Source organism: Rattus norvegicus, chromosome 3, assembly GCF_036323735.1.
Source record: "Rattus norvegicus strain BN/NHsdMcwi chromosome 3, GRCr8, whole genome shotgun sequence".
NCBI lineage: Eukaryota > Metazoa > Chordata > Mammalia > Rodentia > Muridae > Rattus > Rattus norvegicus.
This window is the reverse complement of record NC_086021.1, coordinates 134,489,649-134,504,272: the sequence shown is the minus strand read 5'-3', so window position 1 is coordinate 134,504,272 and position 14,624 is coordinate 134,489,649. Positions and strand designations below refer to the sequence as shown.

General features: G+C 42.3%; 1 protein-coding gene across 2 annotated transcripts in view; it reads left to right on the top strand.

Annotated features, from left to right (window-relative positions):
- The window catches only part of Trpm7 (transient receptor potential cation channel, subfamily M, member 7), an 88,497-nt gene extending 83,841 nt beyond the window's left edge, over window positions 1–4,656 (top strand). Inside the window, exons 37-39 of one of the 2 annotated variants that reach the window (NM_053705.2) lie at window positions 634–685; window positions 790–896; window positions 3,248–4,656. In NM_053705.2, the coding sequence (NP_446157.2) occupies window positions 634–685; window positions 790–896; window positions 3,248–3,378 (290 nt within the window). In that variant the 3' untranslated portion in view covers window positions 3,379–4,656. The remainder of the gene's footprint in view (window positions 1–633; window positions 686–789; window positions 897–3,247) is intronic. The other variant, XM_039105837.2, reaches the window with a different exon arrangement.
- Window positions 4,657–14,624: the final 9,968 nt, after the last annotated feature.

The following is a 14,624-nucleotide window of genomic DNA, read 5'->3' as shown; positions in this document are numbered from 1 at the left end:
CCTTGTATCCTTGGCTGACGTGGAACTCACTGAGTAGAGCAGGCTAATGTACAAACTCAAAGTCACAAATCCCCCTCCTCCTCCTTCAGGAGTGCTGGGATTAAAAGTGTGAGCCTACACACCTAGTGGTAAAAAGCTAACGCAAGGGCTTGTTCCAGATTCTCTCCACCTGGTCTCCCCTCACATGTGATTTTTACATGCTAGGCGGGCACTGCACTACATTGCCTGCTGTATCACTGAGTCTGAGGTATTGGGTAAATGTGTGGCATGGAGGTACATGATGAATGTCTGCATGGGTAGACCTTCACTCCAGCTTTAATTTCTATAGACAGAGCTGTTGCTGCTCTCTTTTCTGTCAGTGAGCTCCTAAATTGGCTTAATTGAGAGATTAGTACATTTCTATTAATATTGTGATTAAGAATGATGGCTATAAAATCTCTCCAAACCTTTTTTTTCTTTTTCCTTTTTTCTTTTTTTCGGAGCTGGGGACCGAACCCAGGGCCTTGCGCTCACTAAACAAGCGCTGTACCGCTGAGCTAAATCCCCAACCCCTCTCCAAACCTTTTTATCATGTGAACATACACATTTATATTACCTGCATAACACATGTCTTTTTTATGTGTGCATTTATAGGTGTGGGAGAAAACTTGACTGACCCATCTGTGATAAAAGCTGAAGAGAAAAGGTAGTAAGATTTAACTGTTTTGTTGTAGCATGGTTTGCTCTTTTAAACTCCACATTTCCACTTATTTAAACTTTAACTCCCTTCTTTGCTTGCCAATTCTGCAGATCCTGCGACATGGTTTTTGGCCCTGCCAATTTAGGAGAAGATGCAATAAAAAACTTCAGAGCCAAACATCACTGTAATTCTTGCTGTCGAAAGCTTAAACTTCCAGGTAAAAATTTTCACTCCTTAATATTTATTATTATTATTATATATTTGCCATCGTGGCTAGCTTAAAGGATTTTAATCCATATGCTGTAAATGGTGCTTACTATAAATAAGGCCAGAGGTACCAAAAGGTTTGGGTAATTGATCTGGAATTCATAAGTACACATGAACTCTTCTTCCATAACTCCAGTTCCAGAGAATTTGGCTCCCTTTTCTGGTCTCTGAGGGCACTAGACACACATGACAAGCATACATAAATGCAAACAAAACACACACCTAGAAAAATAAACAGGGCTTAGAGGGAGAAAATTATTTTAATTTTACTTAATTTTTTTTTCTTTTCTTTTTTTCGGAACTGGGGACCGAACCCAGGGCCTTGGGCTTGCTAGGCAAGCGCTCTACCACTGAGCTAAATCCCCAACCCCTACTTAAATTTTTTTTTAAATGTCAGTTTATTTTTTAAAGCTGTTAACTATATTTTTATACTTTGATTAAATTGAGAATTTTTTTTTCTTTGTTTCTTAAAAATGTTCATTTTGGTGGGCATAGTTAAACATGCCTTTACCCAGCATTCAGGAAACAGAGTCTGTGTATATCTGAATTTTAAGGCCAGCCTGGATTACATAGGGAATTCTAGGTTATTCAAGACCACATAAACTCTCTTTCTCAAAATGGGGCTGGGGGTGTATTAATTCTTTGAGAGTTCTACACAGTGACTTTTTTTTTTTTATTAACTTGAGTATTTCTTATATACATTTCAAGTGTTATTCCCTTTCCCGGTTTCCGGGCAAACATCCCCCTCCCCCCTACACAGTGACTTTTGATCATATTCACTGTCATACCTCCCAGTTCACCTGTGTGTCCTCTTTCTTTTTTCTTAAACCCATCAAGGCCATTTGTACTACCCATATATTCCTGGATGTGTTCATTACCTCTGGGGCTCTTAGTCTTCTAGCCCTCCTTCCCCAATGTGTTTGTCTGTTCTCTTCATGTTTAGTTTTTTTTTGTTTGGTTTGGTTTGGTTTGGGTTTTTTTGTTGTTGTTGTTGTTTTTGTTTTGTTTTGTTTTGTTTTTGTCATTCAGGATCCTCACTCCCCTGTCAGGTGTTTAACTGTTAGAGTTAATTCCCACTTTCTTCACTCAAATGATGGTGTTTTTTTTGTTTTGGTTTGGTTTTTTTTTTTTTTTTTTTTTTTTTTCTGTACAAAAACATTTTAGTTTCATGAAGTCTGTTTACTAATTGTTGATCTTAAATGTCTACATGGCTAGGATCCTGTTGAGAAAGTCCTTTCATAGTCCTTTCATGTACTAATGAATTTAAGCCCAACTGTACCCTTTATCTGATTCAGCACATCAGCTCTTATGTTGTGTTCCTTGGTCCATTTGGAGTTGAGTTTTGTGATGGATGAGACATAAGTATCAAATTTCATTCTTCTACATGTAGCTACCCAGTTTGTAAAGCACATCTGTTAAATGTGCCCTCTTCCCTTCAGTATTTTGTTGGCCTCTTTCAGGTGGCTATAGGAGCGTGCACTTACACGTGTGAACCCTCAGCTCTAGAACACTGTTCCCTTTACAATAGCTCTGTAGTATCTCTTGAAATCTGGATGGTAATTTTTTTTTTTAATGATCATGAAAAAAAAAAAAACAAGAAAAAGAGTTTTGGCTAATTATTTCTTTCCATGTGAAATTTAAGATTCTTTTTCAATTTCTGTCAAGAATTGTGTTGGAATTTTGATGGGATTACATTGAATCTGTAGATTGCTTTAAGTGGAATAGCCATTTTCACAATCTTTTTTTTTTAATTCACTTATTTATTTTATGTATGGGAGTACACTGTAGCTGTCTTCAGACACACCAGAAGAGGGCATCAGATCCCATTACAGAGGGTTGTGAGCCACCGTGTGGTTGCTGGGAATTGAACTCAGGACCTCTGGAAGAGCAGTCAGTGCTCTTAACCGCTGAGCCATCTCTCCAGCCACCCATTTTCACAATCTTAAACCATAACAGTGCATGAGCATGGGGATTTTCCATCTTGTGGTACAAGACTGTGACTCCGTAGGCTTTACAAAAGCAGGGCCTTGTATACTGTGTTCATTAGTGTATCACAACACTTCCATGATCACAAAATTGTATACACCTTACATAGTTTGTTGCTATGTTATCACATTTACATGATTTAGATTTGTGGTCCTTATGTAATAATTATATGGAGATGTATGACTATTAAGTATGTAATTTGAGGAAATAGATCTGATACATTTAGAGGAAAATTAATGTAGAAAATGTTCTAAATTCATTTGTAAGTTTCTGACTTTTTTTTCCCCTTTTTCTCTGCTGGGGTTGTGAATATAGATCTGAAGAGGAATGACTACACACCTGATAAAATTATATTTCCTCAGGATGAGTCATCAGATCTGAATCTTCAAGCTGGAAATTCTACCAAAGAATCAGAAGCAACAAATTCTGTTCGTCTGATGTTATAGTACTGAACCATTGATCTTTGCCTACATTTCACAAAAGTGTAACTGACGTTTTTCCTTTCAGGGGGGAATTGATGGTATAGGAAGGTGTGTGCAAAATGAGCTTGCTGGCCCCACACATAGTTCAGAGGTAATGTTCTCATTGAAAAGCACCTCAAGGCTACAGATGACCGCTGGGAAATGTTAACAGTGACAGAAAGTTAGTGCTCTCGGCTTGTGAAGGACCTGAAGCTTTGCTGTTGAGGGTGGTGATTCTCTGTCACTTGGTGCAGTACCATTAACCAAAGTCAAGTGTCTTCAGATTTTATTGGCTGCTCAGTTACAGCCATTCAGCTAAAGAATCTAAATTATGCAGCTTTTCGGTTAAGTGGCTGAAGTCTTCCTCAGTTTGTGCTCTCTGATAATGATGTTAGCTCTCAACTAGATATTTGTGGTCACAGGAAAACTATTCCTTACAATTTTGCTTCACAGGCATGTTACAAAGCCTGCACTAAAAACCATTTGTCTTCCCTCCCTCCCTCTCTTTTTCCTGTAGTGTAGAAGATCAAATCCAGGGCCTCATGAAGACCATTTTCTAAGAAACATTTTAAGAATCAACTTTAGAGTCTTTGTTTATGGATACAGCCAGTTTTTGTTAAACAAAACTGAATTGTGCAAAAGGGTTTTTTTTTTTAACATTTATCAATGTTAAGTAAAAGAAAGCCATGATAAATAAGGATTAACTCACTGTTCAGTGGGTGTTCCCTGTGAGGAAGGTTGCAGTTGTAACAGCCTGCAGCTGCATACATCCCCAAAGATTTACAGACTTAGTGTATCAAATCAGAGTGTCATGTGAACTCTCACATTTAAAATTCTATAGGAATGTGTCAATGTGAATTCTATGTCTGGTACTTATTTAAGAAATCAGTTGTTGGATTATCCTTATATAGTATAGGGAGATCACAATACAACTTTATGCCAATAAAATAACTTAATTGCCCAGATATTTTTGCATATTTAGCAACAAGAAAAGCTTATCATTTGACTCAAGTTTTATGCTTTCTCTTTCTTTTCATTTCCTAGGTACTAATTTTAATTTTTATTTGGAAGGGAGCAGTGTAAAGCTTATTTGTATTCAATAGTGTATCTCATAGATACAGACAAGGCCGCAGAGATAAGCTGTTAAATAGTGTTTAAAGTTGATGTGGAGAGAAAAGGTGTATTACTTAAAGATACTATACCATATATGTTTTGTATATCATTAAATCTTTAAAAGAAATTAAATTTATTCTTGTTTACAGATGTTTAATGAGTTATTCATTCTGAGATGTATGGTTTGTCAGTGTGTGTGGTTGTGTGTGTGTGTGTGTGTGTATGGCTGTGCGTGCGTGCGTGTGTGCGTGTGTGCGTGCGTGCGTGTGTGTGTGTGTGTGTGTGTGTGTGTGTGTGTGTGTGTGTGTGTGTGGCATGCAATGGATTATGTTTGGAGGTCAAAAAACAACTTCAGGTGTCAGTCCTCTCACCTTAAGAATACATTTTTCTCACACTTATTTATTTTGGCTGGGAGTCGTACACTTCTTGTGGTATACATGTGGTCAGAGCACTACTTGCAAGAGTCTGTTTTCTCCTTTCCACCGCGTAGGTTCCAGGGATTAAAATCAAGTCATCAGGGTTGGCAGCAAGCATTCCCTGCTAAGCCATCTTGCTAGCCGCTTCAACCTTATTTTGATAGGGCTCTTGTCTCAGCACTGTGTGCACAAGCTTGCTGACCTTGTGTCTAGGGGTTCTTCTGCCTTTTCCTTCCGTCTCTCCACAGGAAGCTTCGGGATTGCACTGCTACTGCTCTCATCTCGGTTCTGGCCATCTAAACTCCGAGCTTTCAGTGGCCAACTTCCCTCCTTCTCCCATGTGGATCCTGGGACTGAATTCAGGTCATTGGGTTAAGTGGCAAGCGCCTTTACCCATTATGTCATGTCTTCTTTTGTTTTTAATCTCCAGCTAATCAAAAAAATGGTTCATGTTTAATTTTACATTATTTTTACAAAATAATTTAGAACTTAATTCTTAGGGCTGGAGAGATGACTCAGTGGTTAAGAACTCTGGTTGCTCTTCAGAGGACCCACCTACTTGTCAGCTCATAACTGTTCATAACTCAGTTCCAGGGGATCCAATACCCTCACACAGACATACATGCAGGCAAAATATCAGAGCACATAAAAAGTTAATTATTTTTTAAGTGCTACATATTTTTAAGCACTTTATGTACTTAAGCCATATTATAGTCCTGTAAAATATTAGTCCGTTCTATAGGTGAAAGAAATCAAGGTTACTACAGATACTTTTAGTATGTAGCTATATTAGGATTCAAACCCAGACGTGCTGGTTTTTCCATTCTTTTAAGCAGTGTTCAATATTGGCTGTCAAGCAGTGATCATTGATGCTTACCTTTAATTTTACTTAAATTTTACTTACTTTTAACTTTGAGACAATTTAGAATCACTTGGAAAGAGTTTCAGTTGAAGAACGAATCTAGATCAGGTTGGCCTCTGGGCATTCTGGGTGGGATTCTTAACTGATATGGAGGGAGGTTCCTGGGGAGGACTGGGCAGTCCTGGTTTGGGGCTCTGGACTGTGCAAGAGTGGGAGGGCGGCCTGAGTGCAGGGCGGCCAGATGGGGTGCTGTAGTCAGTCCTTTGCTTCACCGTAGATGTGCTGACTAACTGGAGCCCTTCCTGCTTCTGTAGCTTCCCGGAAATGCTGAGTGGGGATCTGCATTAGTACACCAGATACACCCTTCCTTTCCTAACTTGCATTTTGTCCAGAAATTTTATCACAGCAACAAAAATGAATTTACTCAGATTCATTTCCTTAGACCTTTTTGATGTTATTGTTGTTTATTCTGGAGAATTACCTGTAAATGATACTTTTTATCTCAAACAAGTATTGCCTTTGATTGAAGAATCAAGTGCTGTATCCTGACCATCAAAGGCATCAGGCACACAAATACTGCAAACACTCCATTAACACAATACCTAATTTTTTTTTTTATTAACTTGAGTATTTATTTACATTTCAAATGTTATTCCCTTTCCCGGTTTCCGGGCAAACATCCCCCTAATCCCTCCCCCTCCTCTTCTTAATGGGTGTTCCCCTCCCCATCCTCCCCCCGTTGCCGCCCTCCCCCCAACAATCACGTTCACTGGGGGTTCAGTCTTAGCAGGACCCAGGGCTTCCCCTTACACTGATGATCTTACTAGGATATTCATTGCTACCTATGGGGTCAGAGTCCAGGGTCAGTCCATGTATAGTCTTTAGGTAGTGGCTTAGTCCCTGGAAGCTCTGGTTGCTTGGCATTGTTGTACATATGGGGTCTCGAGCCCCTTCAAGCTCTTCCAGTTCTTTCTCTGATTCCTTCAACAGGGGTCCTATTCTCAGTTCAGTGGTTTGCTGCTGGCATTCGCCTCTGTATTTGCTGTATTCTGGCTGTGTCTCTCAGGAGTGATCTACATCCGTTTCCTGTCAGCCTGCACTTCTTTGCTTCATCCATCTTGTCTAATTGGGTGGCTGTATATGTATGGGCCACATGTGGGGCAGGCTCTGAATGAGTGTTTCTTCTGTGTCTGTTTGTTTTTGGGTTTTTTTGGTTCTTTTTTTCGGAGCTGGGGACCGAACCCAGGGCCTTGCTCTTCCTAGGCAAGCGCTCTACCACTGAGCTAAATCCCCAACCCCTCTTGTTCCCCTTTTAAAGAAGGAGTGAAGCATTCACATTTTGATCATCCGTCTTGAGTTTCATGTTGAAAGACCCTCACTCAAGTCTCGGGATGACGCGACCCCCCCCCCCCCAAGAACTCACACAAGACCGTCCTTCTTGTAATCACATGAGGTTTATCGATAGCAACCAGTGCACTGGGGTCGAAACTCGTATCCCATGCAGGGGCAGTGGAGTTCGACCCCGCTGGGAGAAGAGGTATTTAAAGGGAGAAACCACAACCCGAGGGGGCAGGGATGGCGTCATTGGAAAGTGTGTAGAATAACAGTGAAAAATCACAAGGAAGAACTCTCTGTCCCCCAAGATTGTTTCTTAGGAGAAGCTGTCTTCTACTTCTCAGATTGTTTAACTTCATGGTCCGCTAGTTTGTTTCCTGCTTCTCAAGATTGTTCTCTAAGATTTATGGTCAGCTAGTTTTTGGGAGAAAGCTGTTGAGCTGGCCAATGTAATTATCCATTCTATAGCCCTAGGAGAGGCTTCTTGGAACATACAATTCTGGGGCTTAACCTTTTTTTTTTTTTCTGCTCTAAACTTTGTGTCTAGGGGGGCAACTTTAAAACTTTTACCTTTTATTGTGTTCTATGCATCTAGGGTAATTCAAGCATTTGGGCTAATAGCCACTTATTAATGAGTGCATACCATGTGTGTTTTTCTGTGATTGGGTTACCTCACTCAGGATGATATTTTCCAGTTCCAACTATGTGTCTATGAATTTCATAAAGTCATTGTTTTTGATAGCTGAGTAATATTCCATTGTGTAGATGTACCACATTTTCTGTATCCATTCCTCTGTTGAAGGGCATCTGGGTTCTTTCCATATTCTGGCTATTATAAATAAGGCTGCTATGAGCATAGTGGAGCACGTGTCTTTTTTTATATGTTGGGGCATCTTGTGGGTATATGCCCAAGAGAGGTATAGCTGGATCCTCAGGCAGTTCAATGTCCAATTTTCTGAGGAACCTCCAGACTGATTTCCAGAATGGTTGTACCAGTCTGCAATCCCACCAACAATGGAGGAGTGTTCCTCTTTCTCCACATCCTCGCCAGCATCTGCTGTCACCTGAGTTTTTGATCTTAGCCATTCTCACTGGTGTGAGGTAGAATCTCAGGGTTGTTTTGATTTGCATTTCCCTTATGACTAAAGATGTTGAACATTTCTTTAGGTGTTTCTCAGCCATTCGGCATTCTTCAGCTGTGAATTCTTTGTTTAGCTCTGAACCCCATTTTTTAATAGGGTTATTTGTCTCCCTGCGGTCTAACTTCTTGAGTTCTTTGTATATTTTGGATATAAGGCCTCTATCTGTTGTAGGATTGGTAAAGATCTTTTCCCAATCTGTTGGTTGCCGTTTTGTCCTAACCACAGTGTCCTTTGCCTTACAGAAGCTTTGCAGTTTTATGAGATCCCATTTGTCGATTCTTGATCTTAGAGCATAAGCCATTGGTGTTTTGTTCAGGAATTTTTTTCCAGTGCCCATGTGTTCCAGATGCTTCCCTAGTTTTTCTTCTATTAGTTTGAGTGTGTCTGGTTTGATGTGGAGGTCCTTGATCCACTTGGACTTAAGCTTAACACAATACCTAATAATGACATGGAACGTGTTTAGTGAGGTAAGAATTCCTCTGCCGCTGCCGCTGCCCCTGCCGCCAGCACCACCACCATTTGACATCTTTCGTGTCCACCCAGACTCAGTTTTAACTGGAAATTGTCACAGAGTGGGATACAGAGCCAAACAGTGCAGCCTACACTTTAATGTGAATGTGACCTACAAGCAAGGGACATTTCTAATAAAGGTGGTCATTCTGTCCCTGGGAAAAAGAAATTCCTATAGCTGTTCATTGCTTAGAGGTATGGTAGAAGCTGGGCAGTGGTGGCACACACCTTTAATCCTAGCACTTGGGAGGCAGAGGCAGGTAGGTCTCTGAGTTTGGGGCCAGCCTGGTCTACAGAGTTCCTGGATGAAACTCTGCCTTGAACTCCCACCCGCCAGAAGTATACTAGAAAAGCTATTGGCAGTGTGGAGACTTCTTTTTTTCTTTTACTGCAACTTAGCTATCACACAGTGTGTTGGAAAACCCCACATTGACTGTGAGGTTTTCATTAGAATTCTAAGCTCAGCAATGTTCTGGTTGTCTGTGAACCCTTTTTTTGGTAAGCTTTTGATATGGTGTGAGGGCAGAGATTCTCTGTTAATGTGCAGCGCTCACCAGAACCAACATAGCTTTTGTGTCTTTTACCCCACAACAGGTAGCTCGCTTCTCCCTAGGGATTTGTATGTCACATACTACATACACAAGTACATGTATTAAAGCATCGTAGATACACGAGAGCATATATATCAATTGGGCATTGTGGCACGCACCTTTAATCCCAGCACTAGGGAGACAGGCAGGCTGAACTCACTGTGTAGAACACACTGTACTTGATGTGTGTTCTGGGCTGGTGAAGGTCAGAAGAGTGTTGGATTCTCTAAAAATTACACGCAGCTGTGATCTGCTTAGCTCAGGCTAGAAACTGAACTCCAATCCTCCCTGAGAGAAGCCATTGCTTTTAACTGCCGGGCCATTTCTCCAGCCCTCCGTGTTCAACTTTAAACATTTTCATTTTTCTTCAGTGTGTGGGTGTTTTGCCTGCAGTGGTGTGATCCCCAATCTAAATGGTTGGATCCTGGGAGGAGAAGCCAGGTAGGGCAGCTTGGGAGCAGAAGAAACTCAGGCACAGGCAATAAGAACAGACTCAGAAGACGAGGCTTCAGTGAGACAGCTCGTCTGATGAGGGAAGCAAAGGCTATTTAAACCTTTTGTAGGGTGAGCAGGGGCTGTGAGGTGTGAGTGTACATCCTTGGCCAGGGTCTAGGTGCTGGGGATGCATAAGGAGAAATTCCATAAGCTGCTGGACATGACTTTAAAGGGGAAAGGAAGTTAACCTGGCTATGTGCTGCATGACCTCCGGAGAGGCAAAGGTGGGGCACAGAAAGGCTCAGGGTAGGGGGAGTGACCCTACTGCAGATCTCAGGACAAGATTTCCGGGGTTTGCACACACCCCCCCTCAGGGCCTGCTACCTGGCCCCACAGCATGCCTGGCTAGAAGAGGGCTTTGGGTCCCCTGAAACTGGAGTTGTTATAGACATGTGTGAGCAGCCATGTGAGTGCTGAGAACAGAACCTCTGTACTGCAGAAAAATAGCCAGTGCTCTCAACCACCGAGTCATCTCTCCAACCCTGATTTATTTTTAATATTTACATGTGTAGAAAATGTGTATGTAGAACTCATAGGTCAGACTAAGGCACGGCCCCAGGAGCCATCTACCTTGTTTTTTTAAAACACGGTCTGTGAGCTCACCAAGTAGACTAGATTGCTATCCCAGGGATCTTAATAATGTATCTGCTTCCTCAACACAGAGATTACATGCACTTGTCATCACACCAGATCCTCATAATTGTCGGACAAGTACGTCACCAACTTAAGCCATCTCCCAGAACTCATCATCTCTTAACAATCGAAGGCATTTTATGGTTAACCTTTAAAAGTAAAACTAGGAAAAAGATTTGGTAGAGCTTTTGACTGGCATGCAGGCTGTCCAAAAAGACAATTCATGCAACTATAAAAGTATCCTTGTAAGAAATCTCAATTGGGGGGCTGGAGAAATGGCTCAGCGGTTAAGAGCTCCGACTGCTCTTCCAGAGGTCCTGAGTTCAATTCCCAGTAACCACATGGTGGCTCACAACCATCTGTAATGAGATCTGGTGTGTATGAAGACAGCTACAGTGTACTTGTATACATTAAATAAATAAATCTTTAAAAAAAAAAAAGAAATCTCAATTGGGCTGGAGCAATGGCTCAGTGGTTAAGGGCACTGACTGCTGTTTTAGAGGATCTATCTGGTTTGATAGCCAGCACCGACATGGTGGCTCACACCCACCTGTAACTCCAGACCCAGGGGATCCTCAGGTGGTGCACACCCAGACAAAATGCTGGCACACAAACTCTGTGTGCATGTGCGTGTGTGTGTGTGTGTGTGTGTGTGTGTGTGTGTGTGTGTGTGTTTAAAAGAGAGCACCGGTTGCTCTTCCAAAGGATCCAGGGTTGGTTCACAGCCACCTATTACTCCAGTCATAGCATATTGGACACCCTGTTTTGGCTTTTGAGGACACCAAGAACATAGATGGTGCACATACATGCATGCCAGCAAAACACTTATACATTAGAAAAATAATAATAGAATATGCAAGAGTTGAAAAGCACAGAGCTTACCTCCAAACTGTCAAAGACGCATCAATTCTAATGTGAATATTTTAAACCTGTAATACCAGCACTCTGGAGGCAGAGGCAGAAGGATCATGAGTTCAAGGCCAGCCTGGGCTGCATACTGAGACCTTGTCTTAAGAAGGGAGGGAAGAGCTGGGGAGATGTCTTAGCAAGTAAGAGTGCTTACTGAGCAAATGGTTGCCTACTCACCGAAACTACAGTGCTGAGGGGTACAGAGATGGCGACTGAAGGTGGTAATGTTGAGGAGAGCTAAGATACGAGGCAACTAAATTGAATTATCAGGAAAACCAGAGACTCTGGGAAGCAAGTTGATGTTTGTAAGTTGACTGGCAACTGCAGGGAGCCAGGAAAACATACACAAGGCAGGTGCTTTCACCCTTGCTTCCAATGCAGCTAAATGTAATAGAAGTGTAAGTGAGGACAGCTTTTAACAAGAACCCCCCAGAGGACACCATCCTGTAAACAAAGGATAATCAGAAGGGACTGTGGTTACATCTCCAGTAACTGTGGCAGTATGCTATGCTATACCACATGAGAATTGAGAGAGCTGATGAACACTCACAGAACCCATCTAGGTCAGAGCGGCAATATTTGCAAGGTTGGTGGAGCCGCACTGCCAGACCAGGTTAACAGTCGGCAAACGTGTCAAGCTCAACAAAGCAAGTCCGAGATCACAGGGCATTTGAGAGAGACCACTCCTTATCTGAGTGGGCCAGAAGAACATGCACAGAGTATATAAACCTTCAATTGCCCTACTCCTGATGTGTGCAGAGAATCAACCAATTGTAATAGGATTCTCAGTCTGTTTGCTTGTTTGTTTGTTTGTTTGTTTGTTTGTTTGTTTTTTGAGACAGGGTTTCTCTGTAGCCCTGGCTGTACTGGGATTTGCACTGTAGACCAGGCCGGCCTTGAACTTAGAGATCCACCTGTCTCTGTCTCCCAAATGCTTTAGTTAAAGACATGCCACTAGGCTCAACTGGTGTTCTCAGTCTTTGTCCAGTTTCGACTCTAGCTCCTATAAAAAGCCCCTAAACAATGAACTCAACGTTTATTTCTCTCTTGGGACCGCCCCACCACCACTGCTCTTCCCTAGTTTCTTACTTTGATTTCTCCCAAGAAAGATTGTTTTCACCTTAGGCTTTTATTCATCACAGTTGTGAGAGATTTCAGAGCCACAGCCCTGCGTTAACTTTCACTGGCTGCTTAGACTCTGGAAACCCAAGTCTCTGGCTCACAGATATCTGGATGGAGAAAGGTCTCAATGATCTCAAAATTGCATCATATTGAAAATTATTGGGCTGGAGAGATGGCTCAGTGGCTAAGAGCACTGTCTGTTCTTCCAGAGGTCCCAAGTTCAAATCCCAGCAACCACGTGGTGGCTCACAACCATCTATAATGAGATCTGATGCCCTCTTCTGGTGTGTCCCTGTGTACTTATATATAATAATAAATAATTTTCTTTAAAAAGACTTTTAAAAATTATTTTAAGTATGGGTAAACCTCACTCTCCTCAATTTCACAGTGTGGTCTCTTACTAGAGAGCATTTCTCCTTGGTCCTTGTCTTCTTGAAGGAAATAATTCAGCTATGATGCAGACAGTTGAAGCATAAATTTATCATCCCAGGGAGACTGAGGTGGGTGGGCCGGCTGAACAGGGAGGGTCAGCTCACTGGGGACGTTTACAAGGTTTTATCACTACCTGTGACATGGGTTTCATATTCATAGCGGTGAAGTGAACCACTTACCTCCAAAGTCATTGCATTTGATCTCTCCTTTTATTAAAACATTTTCTGTGATATTCGAGAAAAGCCTACAGGAGGAGGGCTCTCAGCCCCTAATGCGAAGGACAAAGGACTGCGCAGACTGCAAAGGGCGGTACAGACTTGGAATTGTGACTCAGTCCTGCTTGTACCCAGGCGACCAGGAAGTGCCTGGTGCGTTAATCCCGATCCAGCAGGAAGAACGGAAGTTGCAACCTCAAGGATGTTTAAGCACAGGAGTATTCTCAACATAGCAGCTTCTGTTGTTATAGCACACGGAACCCCTTGCCTCCCAGCCTCCCCAGGAGAGGTGAAGTAGATTAGCATCATGAAATTCCACTATATAACACCCAGAGCTAAAAAACCAAGGCGTTTGGAATAATATGGTCGCCCTCAGTACTCAACTATAGCTTAACGTGAATATGTGAGAAAGAATGTAGACTACGCTTTCATATTGTCAAAATATTTGGGGTTGGGGATTTAGCTCAGAGGTAGAGCGCTTGTCTAACAACCGCAAGGCCCTGGGTTCGGTCCCCAGCTCTGAAAAATAGAAAAATAGAAAAGAAAAATATTTAAAGTACGTGGAGGTAGATTTTAAAAGTGCTGCACAACTTCAAGATAACTAGAAAGAAACGTGTAAGAGGGGCAGATTCAATCAAGCCACCAACGAGAGAAGGAAAAATTAAGAAGAAGCCCCCTTAGTTTCCTGTGAGTTGTGTGAGGTGAGGGCACACTGTGGGCAGTGGTGACCTGATGTGCAACTGAGGCATGAATGTCGCGTGCTCGGCAGTGGGAACACAGCTGGCATTGAGCATTGATGAGACAGGAGCTATACTAGGGCTGGCAGAATCTAGGTGTCTCCCAGTTAGAGTTAGTCTGAATGGGAAGGGAAAATAAATCTAGAAAGGTTGTGATTATTGGTGTGAATTCTGATTCACATACATGCAACACATACATGCACTCACACAGAGGAAACCATTATGGATCTAATGCATATTTCTTAGTCATTGTGGGGGCTTGTTTGGTATAGTATATTAGTGTGTGTGTGTGTGTGTGTGTGTGTGTGTGTGGTGCAGTGTGTGGCTTGCAACTAAAAGGCCTAGAAAGGACACTCTCCAGCCTGTTGAGTGCCTGTGGGCGTGTGTGCTCCTGGAGTCCAGCTTTCATGAGCTGTCACTCATACTGGCGTCTTCAGTGACACCGCTGAATCCTATTTGCTCCTGATCTCCCATCTATATGCTATAACTGACCCCATTGAAGTTCCTTGGTTCACCAAGTTGGATTTTGATGGTATCCTTCCTTTGGCCTGTCTTCAAATTCCCTCCCTGGGATAAACTTAGGGCTCTCTGCCTGCTTCCTGCTGGTGCCTGGCTGTCCCAGTAGATCTGCTCAGAGGGCAGGCCAGCAGCAACTCGGCACTCCAGAGGCACAGCCCCAGCACAGGTGCTTTCCCAGGTCACAGCCACATGCTTCCTCTA